The sequence below is a fragment of the Podarcis tiliguerta genome (genome assembly GCF_965153285.1).
Source record: "Podarcis tiliguerta genome assembly, chromosome: 12".
NCBI lineage: Eukaryota > Metazoa > Chordata > Lepidosauria > Squamata > Lacertidae > Podarcis > Podarcis tiliguerta.
The window spans coordinates 32,122,609-32,149,897 of NC_139545.1; the positions used below are offsets into that span (position 1 = coordinate 32,122,609).

General features: G+C 40.9%; 1 protein-coding gene across 6 annotated transcripts in view; it reads right to left on the reverse strand.

Annotated features, from left to right (window-relative positions):
- DYNC1I1 (dynein cytoplasmic 1 intermediate chain 1) overlaps positions 1-27,289 on the reverse strand; it is a 225,736-nt gene that overhangs the window by 67,708 nt on the left and 130,739 nt on the right. For all 6 annotated transcript variants that reach the window (XR_014503520.1, XM_083405396.1, XM_083405397.1 and 3 more), the window contains one exon: positions 1,347-1,493. Coding sequence is in view for 5 of the 6 variants with exons in the window: in XM_083405396.1 (XP_083261522.1) it covers positions 1,347-1,493 (147 nt within the window). In the remaining variant the exon portion in view is untranslated. The remainder of the gene's footprint in view (positions 1-1,346; positions 1,494-27,289) is intronic.

Below are 27,289 nucleotides of genomic sequence, written 5' to 3' on the forward strand. Positions count from 1 at the left end.
TGGATTATCAGTTTCTCTCTTTTTCCCAGGACACTGATGACAGCCTCCTCAAAGAGGCAATTGTTAAGTCACAGATTTCTCAACACAGCAGGACCATTCAACCAGAATAACATCAGAACTTCTGTCAGGTACTCACGGGCACATTACTGTATTTGCAAATGAATCTATCTTCAAAATCAGGGTTGCCAGATCCTGGAAAAGCACTCTTCCCTTGAATTGCATCAAGGCACCAATGAAAGGTGCAGCGCTTTCTGGCCTTTCCATACAGTGGTTGGCTTACCCACTGCCCTTGGACTTGCTTCAGGAAAAGTGAGGAGGAATTAATGAACCTTTTAATGAGGGTGAAAGAGGAGAGCGCAAAATATGGTCTGAAGCTCAACATCAAAAAAACAAAGATCATGGCCACTGGGCCCATCACCTCCTGGCAAATAGAAGGGGAAGAAATGGAGGCAGTGAGAGATTTTACTTTGTTGGGCTCCATGATCACTTCAGATGGTGACAGCAGTCACGAAATTAAAAGACGCCTGCTTCTTGGGAGAAAAGCAATGACAAACCTAGACAGCATCTTAAAAAGCAGAGACAGAGCAATGGCAAACCTAGACAGCATCTTAAAAAGCAGAGACAGACCTTGCCAACAAAGGTCTGTATAGTTAAAGCTATGGTTTTCTCAGTAGTGATGTATGGAAGTGAGAGCTGGACCATAAAGAAGGCTGAAGAATTGATGCTTTTGAATTCTGGGGCTGGAGGAGACTCTTGAGAGTCCCATGGACTGCAAGAAGAGCAAACCTATCCATTCTGAAGGAAATCAGCCCTGACTGCTCACTGGAAGGACAGATCCTGAAGCTCCAACACTTTGGCCACCTCATGAGAAGAGAAGACTCCCTGGAAAAGACCCTGATGTTGGGAAAGATGGAGGGCACAAGGAGAAGGGGACAACAGAGGACGAGATGGTTGGACAGTGTTCTCGAAGCTACCAGCATGAGTTTGACCAAACTGCGGGAGGCAGTGGAAGACAAGAGTGCCTGGTGTGCTCTGGTCCATGGGGTCACGAAAAGTCGGACACCACTAAACGCCTAAACAACAACAACAAACAAAAATGACAGTCCTAATGGTCATAGATGGGGAACAGGAGTACGCAAGACAACCAGCAGACCGACATAATTAAAGGCACAGGGCCTGCCTGGGCAAGGAATTTGTAGCCCTGATAGTCTACCCTGTCACTTACTATTCAAAATTACAAGCTCTTTATTTTAATTTTTTTATTTAGCGTACAAAAATATTACACTACAACATCCTGCTATTGATATTTGTCTTTAAAAATAATGATGATGAGTTTAATCCTTTACCGTGTGAGCAGCTGCAGAAAGGGGTGTGCGCTGAACTGGTGTCCTCCTGTGACTCCGATTATCCCACAGCACAATTTGGCCAGAATAGGTCCCTCCGACAACCAGGTTTGGATGAAAGCGGGCGAAGCAGACAGACATCACAGAAGACTAGAAGAAAAAGAAAAAAGCGATAGAAGAATGAAGGGTTTTCTTTCCTTCTATTAGAAAAATAATCCTAGAATTAATACTCTGAAACAAATATTCCTTTGATGCCTTGTTCTTTGAAAAACCTTTCAAAATATAGGGCTGCTTCACACATGCATCTGTATGCATGAATTTAACTTTCTTTTCAGTCTTTCCACCCTTTCGGTCAGCGATGCTGAACCAGTATCCAGTCATTTGCTGTCGGACTCCAACTACCATCAGCCCCAGCAAATATGGTGAAGGGTCGGGGGAAATAGGATTTGTAGTCCAGCAACATCTGGGGGATGGGGGGGGGGCACAGGCTCCCCATACCTGATTAAGGTGTTCACACAAGCTAAAGTGTTTTTTTTAATTGAAATATTAATCAAATATCCCCCATTCCCCTTTACTCTGCTAAAAGTTTCATATGCTTATCTGATGCTGTTATTTCCTGCTGCCTTGCCCACCAAGCACTGCAGTTTCATCAGTGGTCAAGTGCAACATCAAAAAATGTAGTTTCCATCATTTTCAGAGGGTGCCCTCTTCCACAGGTTTACCCGCAGAAATATCCGTTGTGATAGGTGGCACAGGAACAGAGAGCCCTTGAAAATCAGCAGCTGTGGAGCTGCCCTTCCATTTCTACAGGCTGCAACAACTCTTGAAGACCAGGTCTGATGTATTATCATTTCATATCAAAGCTTTAATCAGACAACCACATGCTTTATCACTAATGACAAACGTTGTGTGACAATAGCAGCAGATTTTTTAAAGCCAATATCTGCAGTGCTGAATACACTCTCTGAAATGGCAGTTAGGTTGCCCTAATGTTTTGATAGAAAAATAGCCCTGGATACTGAAAAATACAGAGAATAGTTTCAGGCTTTTCTTTTCTTTCTTTTTTTTAATGTTTAAATTTTTTATTTTTTTACCAACAAGCCAAAACACGAACAGTGAACCCCCCCCAGGTGGCTGATACATTGGGCATAAATAATCAATAATAACACATTCAAATCAACCATATGTACAATTTTATATACGTTAACACTCCTCCATCCACAAGGTTTATTTAACTTTTAACATTTTAATTGCCCCAAATTGTTCAAACCTACCCAAATAATTCAATATCTTCTCAAACCAATCCTCCTCTTTCTCACTGACCTTAAACCCTTTCATTCTGTGTATCTTCACAGTTAGATATTCTAAAATTATAATATTATTCAGCTTTTTTCTCCATTGGTTCACCCCTAGCTCTTCTGCATTTTTACAGTAAAATTGATGGTAATTGCAGCCAGACAGGTTATAGCGAGTAATTGGAAAAAGGCTTTTCCTGAGCAATGGGAAGTTCCTGGAAAACTTTACAGCAGGTTGGGGCACCACCAGGTGCTGCTGGGCTCCAATAAGCCCTAGCCAACATGCTCAATGGTTCAGGGATGATGGCAGCTGTATTCCAACATCTGAAGGCTCTTCACTCTTGTTTTACAGCATCGTTCCCATGTAAGGAGAAAACACGCCAAAGACTTGTGGGCCCTGATCCAACAAAGTGTGTAGGGCTGAGGCAAATGCGTGTCTACACTGTAATGCTCTTCCAGGCCCCAATGAACTTAGAAGGTGCATCTGCCTAAAACTGTATGCCCATCCCTTCTTGGAATTGTCAAGATGGTACATCAGTTTCATGTCAACTTCCTGCCTAATATACACAGCACTCTAATGTAGAAATGTTTCCACAGCTGAATTAGGGCTAATAGCCCTGGTTGTAGGACAGTGTGATCTGCTAGGATTATATTCTTCTGGAAAGTCAATAAAATTTTGTGTACTTTTTCACAGTGCAGAATAGCCCAAATTATTTGTTATATATTCTACCTTTCCTCTGAGAAACTCAAGGTTCTGCCCTGTACATCATATCCTAAATAACAACAACAGCAACAACCCCCTGAGGTAGATTAGGCTGAGAGATGGTGACTCAGAGAACTTCATGGCTGAGTGGAGATTTGAACCCTGGTCCGAACTATGCCAAACTGATTCTAAATAAAAAGTATATTCCTTTATCTTTCATTTGAGGGGATGTGCTATGCATCCCAGAGGCTTCCAGCTTGCCACCAATGGAACAGAAATTTGGATGAAATGAACTTTTAGTCTCATCCAGCAGGACTTTTACTGTGTCCTCATGTCTAATTTTTGCTCTGCCTTTGCTGTGTGCAGTACATACAGATCTAAAAATGTTCGTTTGTGCCTGGTAAGGCTGTTTTTTATTTTGAAGAATTAATGCAGGCCAGATTTGGATTAGTGATGGCACATCCCTTTAACCGCAGATGGATATGCTTGCAACAGATAGTAATTTACATTATCTTGGTTGGGAAGCCTGACCTCAGGACCCACATCTGATGTGCACATGGGAAGTGTGAACTGGCTGCGCATACTGGTGTTCATGTATCAGGATGGCTTTCTGCCAGCCATTGCCTGGACCCATCTGGAGGAGAGTGCTAAATAAATATTACTCTAATATGAGATTTAGATTTGCATTTGGTGAAGTGTCTTCTTCAGAAATGTCACTCCCTGGGGCATTCTGTGGGCCGCAAAACAATATTTCATTTGTGGGCACTGGAAATGCGAAGAGTTTAGAAGTACTTCCAGCTTCTGACAAAGCAAACACCAGGCACCTCCATATTAAAGAAACACACGTGGCCAGTGCTGTTCCGTGATTTAGGCCATGTGTGCAGAAGACATGGTGGCCTGTAGGTCTGTTTGCACTCTTAATGGCACCACAGGGTTTTAAAGGCACCTAGAAGCATCTCGTTTTAGTCCTGTTGGGGTAGGGTTGCCATATTTCAAAAAGTGAAAATCCAGACAGAAAACTTGTTGATTTTCCCGGACATTTCGTCAATTTCCTCTAGGACACTGCTTTCGGCTGCAGTTCTCCGGATATGTCTGGAAAATTCTGGACGTACAGCAACCCTATTCTTAGGGCCCATTTCAGACGGTTGAAAAGGGCCCCATATAATTGTATTTCGAATCCAATTTCCAGAACTAGATTTCCTTGGAAACGGGGGGGGGGGGGGGAATCAGAGCTAGGAAACTGGCCTTAAAAGAACTAAATTGCTGAATCCAGTTAGTGGGTTGTAGCCACCAACTGGACTTTCACTGAAAGACTTTCACTTGTGTAACAGGTCTCCCTTTCTCTCCCTTTTCCTTGTCCCCACCTCAGATTTGCTCCAGGTGTTTGGGAGAACTCCCATCATAAATCTGGAGGGGCACGAAGGAAGAGGGGGAGGAAGTGCTGTTGTGCATGAGAACATCCTTGCTCTAACAGGACAATTTCCTTGGGTACAACCGTCTAGGACCAGATTTTCTGGATACTGATAAAAAAAACCAACAGCTCTGCTTGATTCAAAGTACCGGCACATTTCCTCCTTAGCCTTTACCAAATGGAACAAAGCATTATCTTCTGACAACAGCAGTCCAGTGGACATCAGCAGATAAGGAAATAGCATGTATTATAGCTTAGAGTTATAAAGTGGGCATTGACAGAGGCTTATAAAATCATAACGGCTAAAGAGAGAAATTATTCCCACTCTCTCAAATGTCTTGGCTCAGATAAAGAGCTACAATTGCCCCGTATGGAGCTTTTATTTGACCCCTGCATGTCAGTTCTTGAAAGTTTGTTCACCTTAACAATGTCTTCAAAATCCTGTGGGATGGAAGTAAGAATAATACTGATAAGGTCCCTAATCTTATCCTAATTTTGCCGCAAAAAGAAAACAAAAGACAAAACAAAGCAGTTTCCATTTGTTTCAGACTTCTCTGTGTTACCACTGCATAATAGGATGACAGTACTGTCATATGCTAAATAAGGAGAAAATAAAAAGTTTTCCGTAATTTAAACAGCAAACATGTCAGAAAGAAAGGCATCAGAAGTTTATTTCAATAAAAGGCAGCATATTTACAATCATGTCTTTTCAGAAGTGAGAATTCTTCCAGATGTGGACAGCTTTTAATACTTGCTATCTTATCTTCTACGTAAGAGCTATGGAAGGATACTGGAAAGATTCTGGAGCTGGAAATTATTTGCGGTATCGGGGGGGGGGAATTAACTTTAACTAAAAATAAAAACAGTTGATAGTCTTTTGCATAGGAGGGGGGTTTTTTTGGAAGAAAAAAAACAAACACTTCAAACCAAATGTCAAAATCCCATTTAATTAAAAAAAGGAAGTTTATATTTCCATATGGCATGTGTTGACATCTATCCCTTTGATTTACAAGAGTATGGACTACAGGGAGCAGATTGCTTTATTCAAGAGAAATGATATAGGGAAGGAGGGCGATTTGACAGGAAAGAGTGTAGGCTGCCTTAACTTCAGTGCTTGTTAAAACATGAAGGATTAATGGTAAAAAGGGAGGGAAGAATTGTGAATGTCTCCAGTTGAGGATCTTCAAAAATGTTTGGGGTTTCTAAGAATGTCTCCGGCAACCACATGAAAAGAGACTTAGCCACACAGCTCTCTAAATCCAAAACTGGTACCGCTCTACTTATACCATCAAACCAACTGACTTGAAATAGAGCCACAAATTGAATTTATTTATTTTTATTGAAAAAGTACTAAGTCCTTGAAAGGAGCAGAATGGTGCGTCAGGAAATCCAGAGACTTCGGGAGGGAGTTTATAATGCAGGTACACAGCAGCAGCAGCAGCAACATACACGAGCGCTGAATCTCTGCTGCGGCGTGTGTCAAATCCCAGTGGCTGCATTTTCTAAAGAGAAGCCATTTTCTTCACATACAGCCTTGTTCAAAATGGAAGGCCTGCATCCTAAACCATGTCGTGCAAAGGGCAAACTGATGGAATGACGTTGCTCTCTGTGTCCCTAAATCTGCTGGGCTGAGCTGCTTAAGCAGGCCACAAAGTTACGTAACACAATTTAATAATTCAAAGAGCTACATTGTGTTACGTAGCTTTGTGGCTTACTTCGGCAACTCAACCCAGCAGATTATTTTCTGAGACACTTAAAAGACAGAATCATGACCTTTACATGTGCATTATTTAATTTATCTCTATGGGACTGCACCAATGTTACAGGCCAGTGAGTTCAAACCTTATAACCTGCTAACCAACTTACTGGTCTAATAAAATACAAATATTCATCAGTGGTCTCTTTCCAAGCAAGCTGTTTATTAAGCATTCATCCTTATTTGTTTGAGGGGAGGCTATACGATGTTGTGTCCTATCAGTGTCATCCCACACTTTCTACTGTATTTTCCTATCACTTTTCTTACTGTAAGAAGTCCTATGGGGGGTGGCAGCTTTGCTGCTCAAGAGCTCAAAATCAACTTCAATTATGCTACCTCAATTTGCCGGTATGTAATTGAATCCCACCTCAAAATGGCAACAGTCTGGAAGCGCCCAGTAAGAAATAAAGTGAACTGAGTTTTGATGACAACCATATGGAACCAAACAGAAAGTATTTCAGCATTCTGCATAATAAATTCCAGAAACATCACTGTAAAGATACAACTTTGTTTTGAATCACACAATTCCATACCAGGCACATCTCAAAGGAGCCCTGACATGATTTAAAACCACAAATTTAAACTGAAGAACACTATGGGTCACGTAAAACAGCTTCCACAATTCCCTCCTTCTCTTCGTTCCACACATCGCATTCTAGTCTACTAGGTAGCATTCACACCATGGTTTTAAGGCACTATGACAGCATTTTAAATAGTCATGACTTCCACCAAAGAATTCTGGGAGCTGTAATTTTTTGTTAAGAGAGCTCAGAGTTGTTAGGAGAGCTACAATTCCCAAAGTGATTTAGTAATAATCAAAGCCTCTTCCCTGGGAACTGTAGCTCTGTAAAAGGAATGGGAATCTCCTAACAATTCTTTGGGAAAAGACATAACTGTTTCAAGTGGTATCATAGTGATTGAAAGGATAGCGTAAATCTGGCCCTAGTCAGTACACAAAATGTTTCAAACAAGCAACTTTCCTTTGTAAAAAATAAAATAAAATAAAAAATAGAGAGCACAAAGAATTAGATTAAATGCCCTGCTTCACCACAGTTAATTTATAGTAAGTCATACAGCTTTGAACTTGGATCCTATTAAAAATAATAATAAATAGCAATAAATATCATTTTCTTTTTATCCAAGGTCAGAAATCCAATGTGAGAATTCTCACTTTTCATTTTTGTCAAAAAGTATTTGATTGAACTAAACGTCTGATGTTAAAAGGGTTAAGTACAACACAGGTAGCTACAAAGAAAGTGCCTCAGCCTGTTAATGAACTCCATTCTGCCCTGGTGAGACCACCCTCCTTTTTAAGTAAGTGGTAACTCAATCCCTATGTTAACTCAGTTGTGTTTGGGGTTCTTCCAAGTCAAGAAACTCGGTGTGATAAGTCAAAATGAATTGTCTGTAATAATTCACAAAGTGTCCATAACCAAACTCAAACAAAAGGCTCTCAAGTCAGGTTTTACATTTCCTTTCTCAACACTTTTATTTTTCATTTCTCACAAAAAGTAAAGTCATATGAAAATCCTGTGTAGTTTCTGCTGACCTCAAATATGAGGGCTTTTGATGAAATTCCTGGTTTATTTATCACATAAGATGCATAAATAGTGTAGGAAATTACTGGTGAGTAAAAAGACATAGGAACACTTCTTCCTCACACTTTGCACATTTAGTAGGGAGTAATTCAGTGGGAGTTACTTCTAAGCAAACATGCTTACAATCATGCCACACATTGTCTCTGTTCAGATGTAATGCTAAACTATGGTTCAGAGGGATAAAAACAAGCCTAGGAAAGCCTGGGGCAAAAACACACCCAGTACAGCTGTGAGGCAAAGATTGGAAGCTTTCAATAAATCAATTTAGAATTATGTCCAAATCCTAAACTGTGGTTACTCTTAACTCTCTATTGAAATAAGCCAGTTTTTAAACGCACGATTTGAACTGGACTTTTCTTTGTAATGGTAAAGATCAACCATAGTTTGCTGGGTTCAGAAGGGATGACAAACTATGGTTAATAAAAAAAATGGAAGCAAAGGCTTCAGAACTCCTTGTCATTGAAAAGGGGGGGGGGGGAGCACACAAGCCAAGACTCAACTAGGGTTATTTCCATCACAATAAACAATGGTTTATCATGCTGTCCAAATTTAGCCATTGTCTGATAGGCCATCTTGCAAACCTGCTACTCTGGGTCTCTCATCTGCCACTTTTGGTAGCCACTGGTACCCTGTTCTCTGTCACCCTGTTTCTTTTTGATATTCGACATGGGTATTATCAAAAGGATATGTGACTTCTCAAACTGCGACCCTGGAAGCATAGAAGGGAGGAAAGCCTTGGCAATCCAAACATTAAGGCTTCATGTTGATGGCTGGGGTATGTCCAGAACACAGAAATAAGTTATGGGATATATTTAATTTGATCAAAGACTTGCGGTGTAGGGGTAAGCAAGCTTCTGATTTACACAAGAACTTTTCATCTTGCAAACCAAACAGCTAAAGAAATACAGTATAAATACACCAAAATGTGGACCTAAGAGAAAAATGTAATTCTAAAGCTTTCTGAGTACTTTCTGCCTTCAAAAGCAGAACCTTATATGCTTTGCATCTTTCATTTATTATAAGGAAAAAATGTTGCATTCTGATGTCTGAGCACATTTTCTTTAAAACCTGTTGCTGTCGCGCTAATCTTCTTTGAGAACTGAACTGGACATTGGCGGTACCCAAACTACAAAACCAACGAGTTTACAAATCATGTACAACCACCACAGTCATCAGAATCCTCTTCTGTGCAGAGTTTGGTTGAACCTTAAGACCTCATCAATGATCGGGGCAATTTTAGCAAGTAGCCCAGAGGAGATCTAAGGATAGATAAGCACATGTTTACATTTCGTGCTTTACCCTAATTGTTTCTAAGCAATTGACATTTGGTGCTCTTCAATCTGTGTCACTTGGGCACACTTCTATCAGTTCACTGTCAAAATAATTACAGTAATCTCTTCTTATCTTTTGATTTAATTATAGCTTCTGGGGAAGACTGACAGACTATTATATTTGCCCAAAGCCATCCCTTCCACTAATGTATCATTTACAAGTCGTGTCAGTGGGTAATTAGAAATAATCTAAAATTAATTGAACATTGCACTGAGCTATGTTGCTAGTTTGGGAGATAAGTAGAGGTGTAGCAGAAAACCCAGATATGCCAGTTGCTCAGACCACTTCGTTTGAGAAGGGGCAATAAACATAGTTGAAATGTCAGCTATAATGTATATTACAGCACACTCGCCCTAAAAGAAAACCTAGTTCTAGAAAGTTCCAGAGTCTGGTAATGGGGCGAAGGCTCTTTGCTATGGCAGGGTCAAGCAGATTAGGGCTATTTTTTAATTTTATTCTTATTAAATTTTGGAAAGAAGAAAGAATACGGAGAAAAGTAAACACTGAATATCATAAACAGAACCATATGTACCTTCCCATACACAGAGATTCACTGACAGACAACTTGTGAGTGCTGCCGCCTACTACTGTAAAATGAGGAGCAACAACTGAGGTCTTTTTCTGTTATAGCCCCAGGATTGAGGAACCACCCGCAACAAGAAACCCACCAAATCAAGGAACTTGGTCTGACTAAAAAGGCCTTTAAAAAAATAATAATAATTGGTTTTTCCATGTATACTTCTTCTAACAATTTTTCATATTTCCACCCTACTCCCCTGGACTTCCCTCACAATCCTGTTTTGTTTTATTTCCATATTGTTTACCCTGCATATTGTTTCCCCAAAATTTTCCCAATACATATAGTCTTATTTTTTGTTGTATAGAGTTGTGATTGTTTACTCAAACCCTGCCAATGAGTCCATTTCTTTATGTTGCCTCCTCATACATGTTCTAAATGGTTCCCATTCTCTTTTGAAGTCTTTGTTGTCCTTTTCATGTAATTTTTCTGTTAGTTTTGCCAGTTCTGCATATTCCATAAGTTTCCCTTGCCATTGTTCTTTTGTTGGTAGTTCTTCTGTCTTCCAAGCTTGTGCTAATGTAATTCTTGCCGCTGTTGTTGCATACATAAATAATTTCCAATTTTCTTTTTTTACATCTTGGTCTAAAATTCATAGGAGGAATGCTTCTGGTTTCTTAACAAAAGTCTTTTTAAACATTTTTTTCAATTCATTATATATCATTTCCGAATATTTTCTAATCTTTTTGCATTCCCACCACATATGATAGAATGTACCATCGTTTTCTTTACATTTCCAACAAGTTTTTGATCCCTTTTTATACACTTTCTCTGGTGTTATATCTATACATCATTTTCATATAATTTTTTCAGTAAAATAAAATCTGTAAATTTTAGATTCACCTTCCACATCTTTTCCCAATCTTCAAATTGTATATTATGATCTAAATCCTGAGCCCACTTTATTTCTGCTGACTTTACCATTTCATCTAACGTTTCCCCATAAATTAGAAGATTGTACTTTTTAAAAGTAATTTCGTGTCACTCTTGACTATCTCTTTTTGAAAGTTTGAAGCTGGTATAACTGAAACCTTTCTTATTGTCTTCCTAAACATGTTCATTTAATTGTCTATGATGTAACCAGCTTTGTAAAAAGGTCTTAAATTCCTCATATCCTTTCAGCCTTAATCCTTTTTCCGCCTTTATTAATAATTCTCTATACGTCAGCCAATTTCCTCCCTTACTAAGCAGTTTTAATGCTAATGCTTCCACCGGCGAGAGCCACCATGGGGTTCTTGGTTCTAGAAAGTCTTCATATTTATTCCAAACTTTGATAAGTGCTTTTCTTATTATAAGATTATGAAAACCTTTTTTTTTATCTTTCCCGTACCATAAATATGAATGCCAACCAAATTTATTATCACTTCCTTCCAAATCCAGTATTTCATCTCTTTCTAATTTAGTGCAATCCCGAATCCACGTGATGCAAGCTGCTTCGTAGTATAATTTCAAGTCTGGAAGGGAAAAGCCTTCTCTATCTTCTGTATCTATAAGTATTTTATATTTTATTCTAGGCTTTTTCCCATTCCAGACAAGCTTAGAAATATCTTTTTGCCAGTTTCTGAAGCAGAAAAGATTGCTTATTATCAATATTGACTGAAATAAAAATAACATCTTTGACTAAAAAGGCCTTGAAAATCTTGTTCAGGTGTTGTTGTTATTTCTGTTTGAAGTTTTTACTGACATTATCTTGCAATATATCATTCTCAGCTTTGGGAATATTTCATTGCTCTGAGATCATGTTATTATTTAATAAATTATCATGCAAAATAAATAAGGAAATAATAAAACAGAATGACAGTTTCACCAGCAGATATTACATAAAAGTAAATGTAAATAATTGCAAGTCCTTTCCTACATAATTTTTTCTTCCTATCCCACACCCCACCAACTAAAAAATAAATGTGGCCACAATTAAGAGATACAATTGCAGATGTGGCTTGGTTTTCCTTGCTCAGATTCTTGCAAGATATGCTGCTTACATAGTTGAAAACAGCCATGCCATACGTCAAAGCCTGCAAGCATATGCAGAGCAGGTTATCTGGATCATGGCCTAAAACTGAGATCTTAGAGTGCTACTTTACCTGTACATCACATTGTTATGCTCATATTATTTCCCAATATTGCAGGCAGAGACTAGACTAAGCCAGGGTTGGCTTAAGACATATTTCTGCCTGAGGTGGACACGATATTCCCCTCCCCTGCCTTCCCGTATTCCATGTACAAAATCTGCTTCGACTGGCAGCTGAATCTTCCTTCAACAATAGTGATGGAACGACATCCTTCCTCCACCATACCTGAGGGTAGCAGGCAAGGGTGGTGGGTTCTGCTGCAGCAGCCTGGCATCTGCCGCCTGAATCAGCTGCCTCCCTTTGCCTAACAGCAGGGCAGGCCCTAGACTGAGCTGAAAACAGCAAAGACCTCAGAATAAATTAAAGCGGCTCTCAGGACAAAGGTTTATTACAAATCCTTAGCTTATGGGTGACTTAATTCAAATATTTCTCTTTCCAGCCATCCAGAGTCACATTTCAAACACATGAGAGCAAATGTTAACCATGTTCTCCATTATAAAATCCTTAGCCATTTGCTATGTGTCCATGAACAATAAGAAACTGCAGTGCAAAGGAGAAGTCTTAACCACAAAAATACTAAACAAATTTGTTATACGAGCTGTCAAAATGAATTCAGGATGGATCTTAATCCAGGCTTAATAAATATTATTTTATGGATAAAGAAAATATTTTGATTGTTCCAATAGGAAGGATTCCCCGCCCCCCTTTTGAACAAAAAGCATTCTTACTTTCCTAATGGTACATTTGTTTGCCATTTCCTCCCTTCACTGTTTTGATTTTAACTCTTGCCCACACACTTTCCCCATCTAAACTCCTTTTGAATATAATGTTAAGACTATACGTGTGTGGGATGTGTGTGTGTGTGTGTGCAAACCTTATATTTATGATCATTCTTCCTGCTTTAAAACAGGGAGTCCTGTGGGTGGGAAAATGAGGCAAAATATGTGTCAGGAAGAGTTTCCTGCTTACTGGAGGTCCCCCCAATTTTGCAGAAAAAATGTGAGGCTTCATGGGATGGCCATAGGATCTTGAGCCCAACCCCTCTCCCAAACACTTCAAAAGTTCTGCCTTATGTGCATGTTGATGTGTATGGGCATGCTGGCCAACATTTGGACATGGATATAGATCCAAGTTCTTTCCACATTCAACCACTACAGTGCAAGGCCTATGCTGGATAGACACAGAAGTGCCTTCCCATCTGTCACTCAATGCACACCCACATACACTGACTACTGCCACCAGAAGTGGATTATTATTATTATTTTTTACACTGTATCAACAGTGTCCGATGCCTTTGTTGCACGTGAGCTTAATGTACAGTGGTACCTCAGGTTACAGACGCTTCAGGTTACAGACGCTTCAGGTTACAGACTCCGCTAACCCAGAAATAGTACCTCAGGTTAAGAACTTTACCTCAGGATGAGAACAGAAATCGCACGGCGGCGGCAGGAGGCCCCATTAGCTAAAGTGGTAACTCAGGTTAAGAATGGTTTCAGGCTAAGAACGGACCTCCAGAATGAATTAAGTTCTTAACCCGAGGTACCACTGTAAACCCTTACAAGTTTCAACCTAATTCGATCAACAGGGTGGCTGTTTTCACTAGCACCTAGAAAGTTTCTATTCAAGGCTGTGCACTGCACTGTTTGATCTGGGCTGCTGCATTCATTTGCTCGCTTGTCATACTTTGCTCTTTTTTTGGCTCTTGACAGGCTCTTTCACAAAAGGGTGCTAGCTAGGGGCAGAAGGCTCCAAATGTCACCCCTACTGGACTATGAAAATTTATGTTCTCAGGTACAGTGTCCAGAAGATTATTGCCGCTGTCAGCTCTAATAGCTCCAATCACCTGTTTAGGGCAAGGCGGGCAGATTTGAGACAGCCTATTACCCCTCATAGCAGGATTCACTAATTTATGGTCCTGCAGATGTTGAACTACAATTCCCATCATCCTTTGCCACTAGCCATGCTATCTGGGTCTGGTGGGAGTTGTAGTTCAACAGGAGGGCCATAAGACTAGTATCCCCTTCCTCATGGGAAACCAGAGGTGCCAAAGCTAGCAGAACAGGTTATCTGCCCCGTGCAGATATATCATATGGTGCAGCAATGTACATTCAGTTACCTGGGCACCTCTGGACTGGTGCCATTATTACATTTTTGTACGATATCTCAAATATTAATTGCTGAGACTTATTACCTTGGAACCTCAGCCAATAGTTTAGCCAGCTTAGATAACTAGAATTGGTCTTTTTTTTATTTATTTGAAAAAGCATATTATTGTGAGGTATAAGAAGCTGTGCTTGTGTATTTTACTGCTAAAGGCTCAACCTGATCACCCAAATCCGCCGACAGGAGGTGCTTTAGAAATAAAAAATGTTAATAATGAAATTGTGTTATTGTGATAGGTAGATTTAAGGTATACGCAGTGTCTTTATACTGCACGGAGCTAATTCATTCCTATTTTCCGAGTTCATGCGGTGAATCCATATGCTTTCCCCTTTGTTAATTTCTTAAAAGGTCACTGCCCCTCTGTGATCAATCTTCCAGGGAAAATTTCAATACTTCAACCAGTGATTGAATGCTTTTAGCTTCACTTTGCAGAATGTATGGGATATTAATCATCATTAAATTAATGTTGTTCTCATACAAAGATTCTTTTTTGGGGGAAGTAGGTTGCCAGTCATCCTGCTGTGGGGTCAGTGGGTGGGAGGCTGTTGATTTTAGACCCAGAGTAGGGGACAGTTGGAGCCAGGCTTTTAGTGATGGATCCCTTGGCTTTTGGAGACGCTAGAGCATTTCAAAGCAGTAACTGTTCTCCATCTCGTGCCAGATAACGCAGTGTGATGCTCCACTGTTTGCCGTGGACTCCCACAGAGGCATCTCACATAAGGTAAAGCCATTGCCTAGAATTCAGACCAAGCTAAAAGGGAAATTGTGCTACAAAAAGGCAAGCCAAGAAATGCTTATCACGGACAGTGTGGCTAGCAAACTGCTGTGGAAGAGGAGACAAAAATTCCGCAGCAACTTCTTTGTTATACTAATGTCAGGTTTCTTTGTGGGTATGAAATCGACACGGGCGGTGGGGGGGGGGAGGAGTCATAGTGACGTTCGGATGTGTCAATTTCACTTTCCTCTCAGTTCCTCATTTTTCCAGTCTTAAATTCAGTTTTCCACATTTTCACGGTAATTTGTGGTATGTTTTTAAAACTCTCCTTAAAATTCATCAACATATTTTTTCCTAATATGCCTATTTTTGTAACCTTAAAGCCTACATTTTTGTGAGCAACTGCAACAATATAATGCATTTTTTGGCATTATTTTCACCATTATTTGCATGTTGTAACCTGCTTTGAGGGTTCCGCACCCCCCTTACCACCAAGTGTTGTGTGTGTGTGTGTGTGTGTGTATCCATATATATATATATATATATATATATATATATATAAATACACACACACACACACACATATTTATATACACAGACACACATCTTATGAAATAAATAAATAAAATACAACTTTTTCTCCCAGTATATGCCATGTTGCACACATTGTATCACTGGATAACTGCATCACAAAAATTGTAAAAGTGTCAATTTCAAAGAAGAACTGTGTTCTCAAGAAGTGCAAATCTGATAGTTTCTTATACAAATGGAAACAGAATCAAATCCCCCCTCCCCCACCAAATCCCTGGGGAGGAAGTAGTCCCAATTAGGAACACTGCCCTGTGCTCAGTTTCTAATAAGATATTTTAGGAGTGCTTAAACTGCTTTGGAATCTCCATACCTCCTTGCCACACCCCTGCATTCCAGCTGTTTGGGGATTAATGATGATGACTCAGCCTGCCTCTTGGACATTACCCTAAGCCAATGGAGTGTGTTTCATTCCTTTTGGATGTTTCGTGTTAGCAAAGGAGCCCATGCCGCTGCCCTCCACACTTGGAGCTGGGGCAATGTTGATATGGGAAGTAGCCTTGGTGTACATTTGTCTCACAAAACCAAGACTTTTTGATGTTAACAGAGTGATGCAGGAAGGATGCGCTATTGCAATTCTATGTGCAATGCTAACATAACATCAGAAGTGGCCTAGACTGTGTGGGAGAGAGATACCCTTCATATTCTCAGTGGCATTCTGGGTTATTTTTTATTACAATCATACCTTGGTTCTCAAACTTAATCCGTTGCAGAAGTCCGTTCCAAAACCAAAGAGTTCCAAAACCAAGACACACTTTCCCATAGAAAGTAATGCAAAATGAATTAATCCGTTCCAGACTTTTAAAAACAACCCCTAAAACAGCAATTTAACATGAATTTTACTATCTGACGAGACCACTGCTCCATAAAATGAAAGCAATAAACAATGTGCTGCAGTCACACAATCAATCAGTCAGTAGCTGAACTGGGTCCCACACAGTCACAAAAACAAAACAAAAAGAGCCACAAAAACAAAAACGCAAAATAAATAGCAAAAACCGACAGACCTCAGTGTAACACTCAAATCGGAAGCGTAACACTCAAAACGGAGCACATTCGGCTTCTGAAAACAGTTGGCAAACCGGAACACTTACTTCCAGGTTTGCAGTGTTTGGGTTCCAAGTTGTTTGAGTACCAAGGCCTTTGAGAACCAAGGTACCACTGTACTCCACTTTTATTGCATAGGTGTCTCAACTTTACTCCAAGATGATCAGTGAAGCATACACTGTTCTCTACCCATGATATCCTAACCACAACCCTGCAAGGTAGGTTATGCCAAGAGACTGACTGCCCAGGGTCAATGAGTGCCGATGCTGAGTGGGAATTTGAACCTGGAGTTCAACACTCTAACCACAATACCTGGGCACACACACACACACCTGGGAACCAAAAGTTAAACCCTGCCTATAGTAAGAGTATGTGTCGAGATTCAAAACGTTAGCTTGCTTTGGAGATCTGAATGCTTGAAAAACATTGTGACATTTATTCGTCACAATTTAGAAACACATGGAGAACATCTGAACAAGGCCAAGTATCCAGAAATATCACTCGGGGCATTTTGGGGGATGGAAGAAATTCACAACCAGAGAGCACAGGTACACACAGTCTCATCTCAGAGCCACACTGGGAACATGGGACTGCTCTAGAAATACAATAATCAAGAAAGGGTTCGTGTTCAGCTAGCCTAGACTGGAAAGGTTCATGTTTTAACTATAAACTCAGCACACATCTGGAAAGAGGAAGATTTGAATTCTGCAGACAATACAATATAGGCGGTGACCATTCTGCGCAGGGCGTTCAGTTCCTGGTCCCTGCATGTGTTGGCAGAGCATGCTTAAGCCCACCCTGTTCTACTCTCTCTTTCAGGTCCAAGTGGAAAATGGCTGTCACCTGTATACAACAGATTTATGCACAAACACAAAATATTTTCTAGCCAAAGTTTAGCACTTTTAGGCTTCATTGTAAAAAATTACACAGCAATCCTATACATGTCTACTCGGAAGTAAGGCTTGTTGAATTCAATGGGACTCATTCCTAGGTAAGGGTGTATACAATAGCCTCGCAAGCCTTAATTATAGCCACAACTCTTCCATTGAAATCGACAGGACTTTAAAATGCTAAACATTTCTTTTGCTGTTAAACAGCTTTACAAACAGAGAGCAATTTAATAAGGGGTCATACTAAAATGTGTCTGAATCAACAATTCATAGAATACAGATCTCACCTGGTTTGACAGGACCGTACTATATAAATGATATTATAAAACAAGAGGACATATTTATGCTTTCTATCAATGAAGCCTGTTCCAGCTTCTTAAACCAAACAAATGCTGTCATGCGCTTTTGGGTATCCATAATATAAGCCATCTGTGAAAGGCTGGTGTGTGTTTTTTTGCAAAGGCATCCTTTCCAGGACGTTCCGATGATTTTGTCACTGCTTGGGGTTTTGGCAGGTCATCAACATCCCTCTAATTCCCCTTCATGAAATATAGCTTGTGAGCAGGATCTTCTGAAGGAACAGGGGAAAGATTTGAAAGCACGCCATGCCTGCTTTCACAAATGCAAAGTTTTGTCTTTAATCAAAGTGTGTTTTACTGTGCTGGTTGCCCCTACTGAAAAAAGGTATCCAAAAACACCGTTTTCAACGCCTGCTAAAAACTTTATTATTTAGGCAAGACTACTTAGAAATGTACTTTTATTTACGTATATTTGATTTTACAACTGTTGATGTTATCTGTATTTTGACCATTTTATTGTCTGCTGTTTTCAAGGTCTGTTTTTATCATTATTTCATTTTAATGACTACAGTGGTACCTCAGGTTACATACGCTTCAGGTTACATACGCTTCAGGTTACAGACTCCACTAACCCAGAAATAGTGCTTCAGGTTAAGAACTTTACTTCAGGATGAGAACAGAAATCGTGCTCCGGCGGTGCGGCAGCAGCAGGAGGCCCCATTAGCTAAAGTGGTGCTTCAGGTTAAGAACAGTTTCAGGTTAAGTACGGAACTCTGGAAGAAATTAAGTACCTAACCTGAGGTACCACTGTATTTTATACTATTATGTAAACTACCGAAAGGCAGTTTTTGATTAAGGAGTATATAAATCTTGCTGAGTAAATAAATAAAATATATGGACAGGCTAGGTAGTCTGACCAATTTCGAAAGACAAGTCCGCTTAACTTATTGGGTGGGTGGCATTGTGGCCAGGCCTTGGGGCCCATGGTGATCCAGCATGGGGCCTGAGATGGGCGCCCTTCTAGCTGGGGCTTGGCCATGCCAATGGTGCAGGGCAGGGTCCCGCCCAGGAGGGCAGGCCCCACTGACCAATCAGCACTGGCGGGGGGGCATGTCCACGGTAGATTTAAACCACGGCACAGCCAGGAGACCACCTTCTCACTAAAGAGCAAGTACAGGTGATTTGTTGCCATAGGAGCTAATGGCTGGTGATCCTTATGGAAGGGGGCAAGTTTTTTCCACTCTTTCCCTTGGCTGGAGGTGACATCATCAAGGTGTATGTGAAATGGGGGGCGGGGACAGCCAAAAGAAACTGGCAGTCTTGGGACTGGAACTGAAAAGAGATATAGAGCCTTCCTTCAGGGTTGATGGTAGAATGGCACATAGTCGCTTCTGTGAGTGGAGAGCACCACCACTGGTTAGGGGAAGCTTCTCCCTGCTGATCTGAAGCTACTTCACCAGTGGAAGCTAGCACAAAGGCCCGAAACGAGTTGTTTCAGCATGGGAGGCCAGTGGCTTTGGTTACACCAGGTCCAAAGGCCTGTGCTTTCCAAAAGGGGCCCAATCCTTGGATTTTTGGAGCTGGTATAGCAAAATATAAAACTCTCTCAGACACATATCCATTTTCTGTCCTGGTGGGTGTGGAACAGCAAGGCTTGGGATGCCACAGTGGACCCACACGATCCCACACCTCCACTGCCCCACAAAACTGCAGTGTAAGCCACTCAAGAGGCTACCATAACAAATCAGGAAGCTCCTGATGCCAAATCATACCTACTGGCCCATGTAACCTGTAGTACTGTCCACTCTGTCTGGCAGTTGCTCCCAATGGTCTCAGGCAAAGGTCCCTTTCACATCACCTGCTATACAATCTTTATAACTGGAGATTGAACCTATGCCCTTTTAAAATGTGTTGGGGGGTGCTATTGGGTTGTTATTGTTTTTATTTTGATAACATACTTTGTGGTTTTATATTCTGACTTTATTGTGTCACACACACACATTTTACATCTGCATAACATATGAAGAGCATGGATGCAAGCGATACCTCTGTTAAGTCTAATTCTTTCCTATCTCACCCACTGGGAAGAGAGATCTCCCCAAGTTACCATAAAAACAAGGATTAAGAACACACATAAGAGAGAGTGTGTGTTAATAGAAGATACTTCATGCTTAGCCTGGAAGGTGAAATAATTATTTGAGCCAGGTCAGATGGAATACTTTTTTTTAAACACCCTTCAAGATGCTATAAGAAAATATGTATTACAAGTAATGGTTTTATAACTCATAAAATAACATAGCTGAATTTCCACTTCCCTGCCCCCACAGTTTAAACCAGCAAGTGCCTAAACTTTTCCAGCCAAGGAAAGCATTTTCTTAATGCTTCAGCTAATAAGTGAATATGAAGTTTCAGTCTCAGAGGAATCTAGAGACGCATATGATAAACAGCTAAAATGCAAAGGGGGGGGGGTGTTGTATGGGCATCTGATTGCTGCTGGACAAAAGCTTTGTGTGTGGCTTAAGGATTGTCCACTACAGCCTTCACACAACTTTGTGTGCCCATTCCCAGTATTTCAACTGCAGCCACTTTTTGTTTTGTTTTCGCTATTAGTCATCATTTATGAGCTGGGTGGAGGTGAAGATACAGCTTCAGACTTATGCAATGCTTATTAGAAAACAGAAATAGAAGGCTGCCTGCTTGCTAAAGTTTGATGGAATGGAAAAACAGGCTCAGAAAAAGTAAAGGGATGCAAGGATGCCACCTGGGACTCGAGTAAATTTGAAAGAAAGGAAAAGCCTTGAAAAAAAAAGTGATAATGTCCTTTACATCCCTCCCAAGACTGTTCACTATCCCTTTTTCAAATAATAGCAATAGAATACTATGATAGAATGAATTATGCGCTTGAAATGAAGGAGGAGGAGGTGGGAGAGTTAGTGTCCATCGTTCATATAAAGGACACAGAATGTTTGCCACTTAATTACAAGTTCCTTCACTGTCAGTGAAACGAAAGGGAAACCTGTACGACTTTCAACATTGTCCTTCATTACTAGGGTATGGTCCTAGGATCTTTATCCAGTTGATGAGCATCAGTATGACCTTTTAGCACCTAGGAGACATTCCTGCATTACTTTACAGGACTTGGCATGTGAACTTCAGAGAATCGATTCCAGCTATAGGAGCAGATATTTATACTAAGCATTGGTAGATGGATGGGCAAAGAAGAAGGAGGTGAGTATTAAGGAAGCTGGATTGGAAAAGAATGAAAAGAGGACACCTAAACTAAGGTCTGGGAGAATCAATGGCTGCTGCACACACAGAGAGACTTTTTGGTAAAACACAATATTGCCCATATTGCCATCGTAGCGATGCGTCAGACGTGCTCTCAAGAATCTGGAATTCTGGCAGCCTCAGAAAACAGGCCACTGGAGCACTGTATATATCAACATATCTTTACTTAGGAAAAGAAAACAGCAAAGGAGAAATGAAAATCAGGGGAGGAAAGCAACTCCAGCCAACATTGGCCACTAAATACAGATTTTCAGTTAACTTCAGTGTGTTTAATTCTAAGATAGGCATTTCTGATTCCATCCACCCAGTTGAAAAGGGAAAGACCACACCAGAATAAGCAACAAAGGGTGGTCAGATCCATAATTTAATGACAGCGTATGGAAGCCACTACAGAAAACTTGGGGGTAGGAGGCATAGGGGAGAGAAACATTCTATAGTGTGGTTAAGGGGCTGATTTCTAGAACCAAGCCACAGTATTTTCCAAGCCTGGGCAGCTTTTATGAAATTAAAATAGAAAACCTAAGGCCATATCCCACACAGAAATTGACAGGTTAGCAATGACATGGAGCCTACCATGGTGAGTATGACGGGATGGCGATGCTTTAGAAAGAAAAGAGAAACATCTGCAGAACCCAACATCACACTGCCATGTAGGAGCCATCTACCAAGCATGGCTGTCAGTCTGCAGTTCTAGGCTGCCCAGGGCCACTTCTGCATTTCACAGATTCATAGAGCTGGGTCCCATCTAGTCTCATCCTTGCCCAAAAGCAAGACTTTCCACCTGTCACTGTAGTCTAGCCAGTTGTGGCTGTCCTCATGACAGCAATCAAAGATCCTGGTTTGGTCCTGATGTAACATTTTTTTTCTTCCACAAAGGATGACCCATGGAAGCTGTTACATAAGAATGTGGGAACCAGGGCTCTTCCAGGTGACGTGTTGATTAAGCATTCAATCTGATTTATTCTTTGCACATAATTTGTATGGAGATTGTACAGTGTCACTGTTTACCAAGCATTCCTTCATACCACAAACATTTTCTGGGTGGTTTTTTTGTGTTGGCTTTTTTTTTTTTTAATGTGGGTTTGATGCCAAAGAATGCCAAATCCAATTTGATTGTGCGACCTAAATTTGCCAGTTTATGACTGAATCATACCCGCAAAACAGCGACAGCCTGGAAATGGCCCCAGTCAGTTTTGCAGCATAGATCTGGAAACAAGAGGTAACTGGTCCAGAATGCAGCAGCCATGCTTTTTAACTGAGCCACATGATAGAAATGAGGACTGCTGGTCTTTAAAGTTCTGCAGTAGTTACCACCTAATTCCAAGGCTCAGTTCAAAGTGCTGCCTTTGACCTTTAACACCTGAAATCAGCCTTCCCCAACCTCATTCCAGATGTTGTCAAACTCCAACTCACTATCAGCCTCACTGGAAAACTGGATATATTAGGCAAAACTGCATATAAATTTGTAAATTAAGAGAAATGCCCACTAAAATGCTGGTGATTTTTTGTGAGGTATCTAAACACACACACACACACACACACAGAGAGAGAGAGAGAGAGAGAGAGAGAGAGAGAGAGATTCAGAAATGTATCAAACTGAAGCTTGGGGAAATGAGAGAAAATTAAATTGACAGGTTCATTCATCCTTCTCTGGGAATAAGCCCAACTGCCTCAGTGTGGTTTACTTCTGGGTAAACTTGTCCTGGATTGCAGTGCACTTTCAATTCTTGGAAAGAAGCAATTAAAACCATGCTTTTGTTTGTGTTTCTTCAACCATATGTCAGGAGTGCTCTGATGGTGTTTCCTGCTTGGCAGGGGGTTGGACTCGATGGCCCTTGTGGTCTCTTCCAACTCTATGATTCTATTATTTTAAGCTCGATGAAATGCATTTATCGAGACCCCACCAATGGCTATTGTTTTTGAAAACTGGACATGGTTGATAAATAAAACTGTGAACATTGGAAGTCTGGGGTGCAGGTTAGGGAACATTTCCTTTGCAGATTTTAATATATATTATATATGAAATGAGACTAAATAATAACATAGTTGGTTTCCACTAAGTAATCAAAGAATGACATCATTATAATCTTGAGCATGGCCTACTTGCCTTCCAGACTCTGAGGTAAGTCAGCTTTTATTTAGAAGGCCAAGAGTAAGCTCTCCAGCCAAGGGTGACTTCTTTTGATCACATGAGCTATGATTAACCAGTCAGGAAAAAGAAATTCTATCTGGCCCCTATTCTGCTCCGCTATTCTCCCCACCCTCTACCCCATAAGGACGGTAGCTCAAGCATGGTTCCAGCTAGCAAGGCTAACAATGCACTGGGGAAGAGCACTTAAAATATCTGTGGGGATTTTTAAAGAAATAGTGTCATGGCATTTCCTGCACTCGTACGCCTTTAGCACATTCTTAAATCCAGATTCAGGTTGTTTGTGGTTTCAAACTGGATGTAATTTTAGTGGATCTCGATCAGAAACATAACAAAAATGCTGACTCTCGTGGCAGATGCGAAAGTCCTCACATGATTCCCCATTCACTGAATCCTTCCTTATTTTTAGCCTCAGCACGCTTAACTAGATTAAACAAAACTTTGATTTTAAATAGACATGTTGGTATTGACCTTGAAAGCCCCAAATAGTTTGGCATTAGAGGTTATTTGAAGGATGGCAAAAACAAGAGACAACAACTACTTTTTCTCAAAAAGTGCCAAGTTTTATTGGTGCCTAATTTCTTTTGGAAAGAATTTCTTCTCAGACTCACTGCCATAAGATGTATCAGAGTAGTCTTCTTCTTTGGCGATCACTTCTAACCGAGTAAGATTGCCTTCCATGAACACAGTCTTAATAGTGAGTTCGTAAGTGATCGTGGAGGCCAATTCTGGACCCATACATCCTTCCACAGTGGGGACATTGGTTTCTGGGCAGGAGTTGAACACGGTGTAGATTTGCCAAGCGTGCCTTCCTCTTAGCACGTTTCTCCCTTGCGTCCTGAGTTCGAGTTTCTTCAAAGCCCATGACAATGTACCTTCCTCTTAGCATTTTTCTCCCTTTCGTCCTGAGTTCGAGCATCTTCAAAGTCCATGACACCTTTGGTAAAGGCTGTTCTCCAATTGTAGTGTTTATACTACATTTTTTTGGATTTGCCTTGAGAGAGTCTTTAAACCTCTTTTGTTGCATTAGGCTTTCCATTTTTAAGTTTGGAATAGAGTAGTTGCTTTGGAAGATGATAATCAGGCATCCAAACAACATGACCAGTCCAATGAAGTTGATGTTAGAGAATCATTGCTTTGACACTGGTGATCCTTGCTTCTTCCAGTACACTGGCATTGGTTTGCCTATCTTCCCAAGTGATGTGTATTTTTTTGGGAGGCACCGTTGATGGAATCTTTAAAGGAGTTGGAGATGGCGTTTATAAGTGGTCCATGTTTCACAAGCATACAGTAGATAACAATGGCTCTCAAAGTGAACCATTCACAGTGCGATCAGCTGTTAAAACAGAGTTGTGTTATCACCCAACTCTATTTATTATTTTCATTGCCATGATCCTGCACTTTGTCGAAGGGAAAATCCCCACCAGAGTAAAAATCATATATCAAACAGATGGAAAGCTCTTTAATCTGAGTAGGCTGAAAGCAAAGAGTAAGGTTACCGTAATTTCCATCATAGAGCTTCAGTATGTTGATGACAACGTACTGTGTGCACACTCAGAGGATGACCTCCAAACCATCCTAAATATCTTCATAGAACCTAAGAAAAGCTTGGCCTATCACTCAACATCCAAAAAACCAAAGCACTGCACCAACAAGCACAAAACAACCCCTCTGCAGCACCACAAATTCAACTCAACGGTGTAACGTTGGAAAGTGTCAAGCACTTCTTTTACATGGGCAGTTATCTTTCCACAAGGGACGACATTGATGCCGAAATCCAGCATCACCTGAGCTCGGCGAGTGCAACTTTCTCCTGATTGAAGTGCAGAGTGTTTGAGGACCAGGACATTCGCGGGGAAACCAAAATACTTGTTTACAAAGCTATTGTACTACCAAAGCTATCAAAATAGTAGGTGCTAGAGAGATATAGCCTTTTCAGCAGTGGCCCCATATTTGTGGAACTCCTTCTCACATCCTTATCAACTTTTAAACAGGCCTTGAAAACCTTATTATTTCAATACCCATCTTGTATTTTAACTGGTTAAACTGTTGCTGGTTTTTGCTTTTTAGTATCTGAATTGCGTTACCTATACTGTATACTGTTTTTAGGCTGTTGTTCATCTAAGAAAATAGGAAGCTGCCTTATACAGGCTCAGACCATTGGCGCATCCAGCTCTGTATAGTCTACACGGACCGACAGTGGCTCTCCAGGGTTTCAGACAGGATCTCTCTCAAATCTACCTGGAGATGCTGAGGATCAAACCTGGGACCTTCTATGTGCAAAGCACATACTCTTCAACTGAACTACAGCCCTTGCTTTTAGTTTTGCAATTGTAATAGCATTGTTTCAGTTGTATTTTATGTTTTTAATTGTTTATGTGAGCTGCCTCGGGTGGCGTATAAACACTGAATGGTCCAGTCCTCTCATTCTGTTAGCACAAGGATTTATGCTTGCATAACAGAAGCCCCAGTAGATGTAGAACAAAGCCATCAAGGTGGTAGCCATATTCTTATCCCCCTTGGATATGTCTAATCTTCCTCCTAAGACATCCCAAGTTGGTGTCCTCCACTGCTTCTTGTGGGAATGAATTCTATAGCTTAACCAAGAAATGCTTCCTTTTGTCTAGAAGAACATAGGTTCCCCATCCTATGAGGCACTCAACCGGTTATTACAGAATCTGGAAGGCGAGCCCCAATGAGGGATGCACCTGGTTTCAGATGTGGATTGGGCTACCTGTCCTCAGGGGCGTGTGGGAAATGACTCATGGAGACACACCCTTCATGTTGGAGACACGCCTCTTGATTTCCTGCCTCAGCTGTTCATGACAAAGTACAGAGTGACAGCGATGTGACATCTGCACTGCAACCACTAATCAAGCAGGAATCGGTGGGAATTGTCACCTTGACCTCGTTTCTACCATGCTGTCGGCAAAGCTGCTATCCACAAGCGCTCTCTGTGCCGGTGAACGGCTGCAATATCACTGCAAACGATGTTAAAATGGAGCGCCGGCTGCTCTGGAATATAGAGGGCAGAAGGAAATTTACGTGGGTGGGAAAGCACATGTTGCCAGCTGGAGGAGGAAGTGGTACACCACACTTACTTCATAAGTGTGAGGTTTTTATAAACGAACTCTCTTGAGGATTGTTTAAAATAGACAGAAAATGACACACAGTCTCCAACTGGGCTATGTTGTTGTTTTAAAAGATTGCATGCATTCTAAAAACATTAGCGTGCTTCCTCGTGCTCTTTCCAAAAGGCTATATTTTTAACCTGAACCTCTTCCGAATGGTGGGCAGTTGAGTCACACAGGAGTCTTCAGCACAGTACAAAACAAACCGCTTTACCTTTTGCCAGAAGGGTAGCTGTGTTAAGTCTGTTGCAGCAAAACCTATGTTATCCGCCAACACTCTTTTGCGAGCAACGACTGATAAAGCAGTTATCACTGTCTGTATTTTTTCTGCATTCCATTTCCTTCTGACCTCGACGTTGACCGTCTTTACTCCGGGGCCATGAGTATATCACACAGAGATACACACATGGCTGGGAACTGCAAACACAGAGGTCGGAGGGAAATGAAATGCAGAAAAGTACAGGCAGTGATCATGACATAATTAACATTATTAACTCAAGATAAAACTTCATGCATCTGATGAAGTGGATGCTAATCCATGAAAGCTTATGTCAGCCTTCTTCAACCTGATGCCCTCTCACACAGGAAGCCATCTTACAATGAGTCAGAACATTTGTCCATCTACCTGGAGATGCAAGGATTCTGCTCTGCTACAGAGCTATGACCCTTCCTCTAAACATAGGAAGTTGCTGTATACTCAGACTATCAGTCCATTGAGTTACCGTATAGGTGCACCCTATAGTCCGGTGCGCCCTATGGAGGGAAAAATACTGTAAATGTTGTCTAGATTGACTGGCAGTGACACTCTAGAGTTCTAGGCAGGGGGCATTCTTAACCATACCTGAAGATGTTGGAGGTTGAACCTGGGACTGTCTGCACGCAAAGCAGATGTTCTACCACCACTCACAGGTTGCAGACCACTAAGGGGCTAA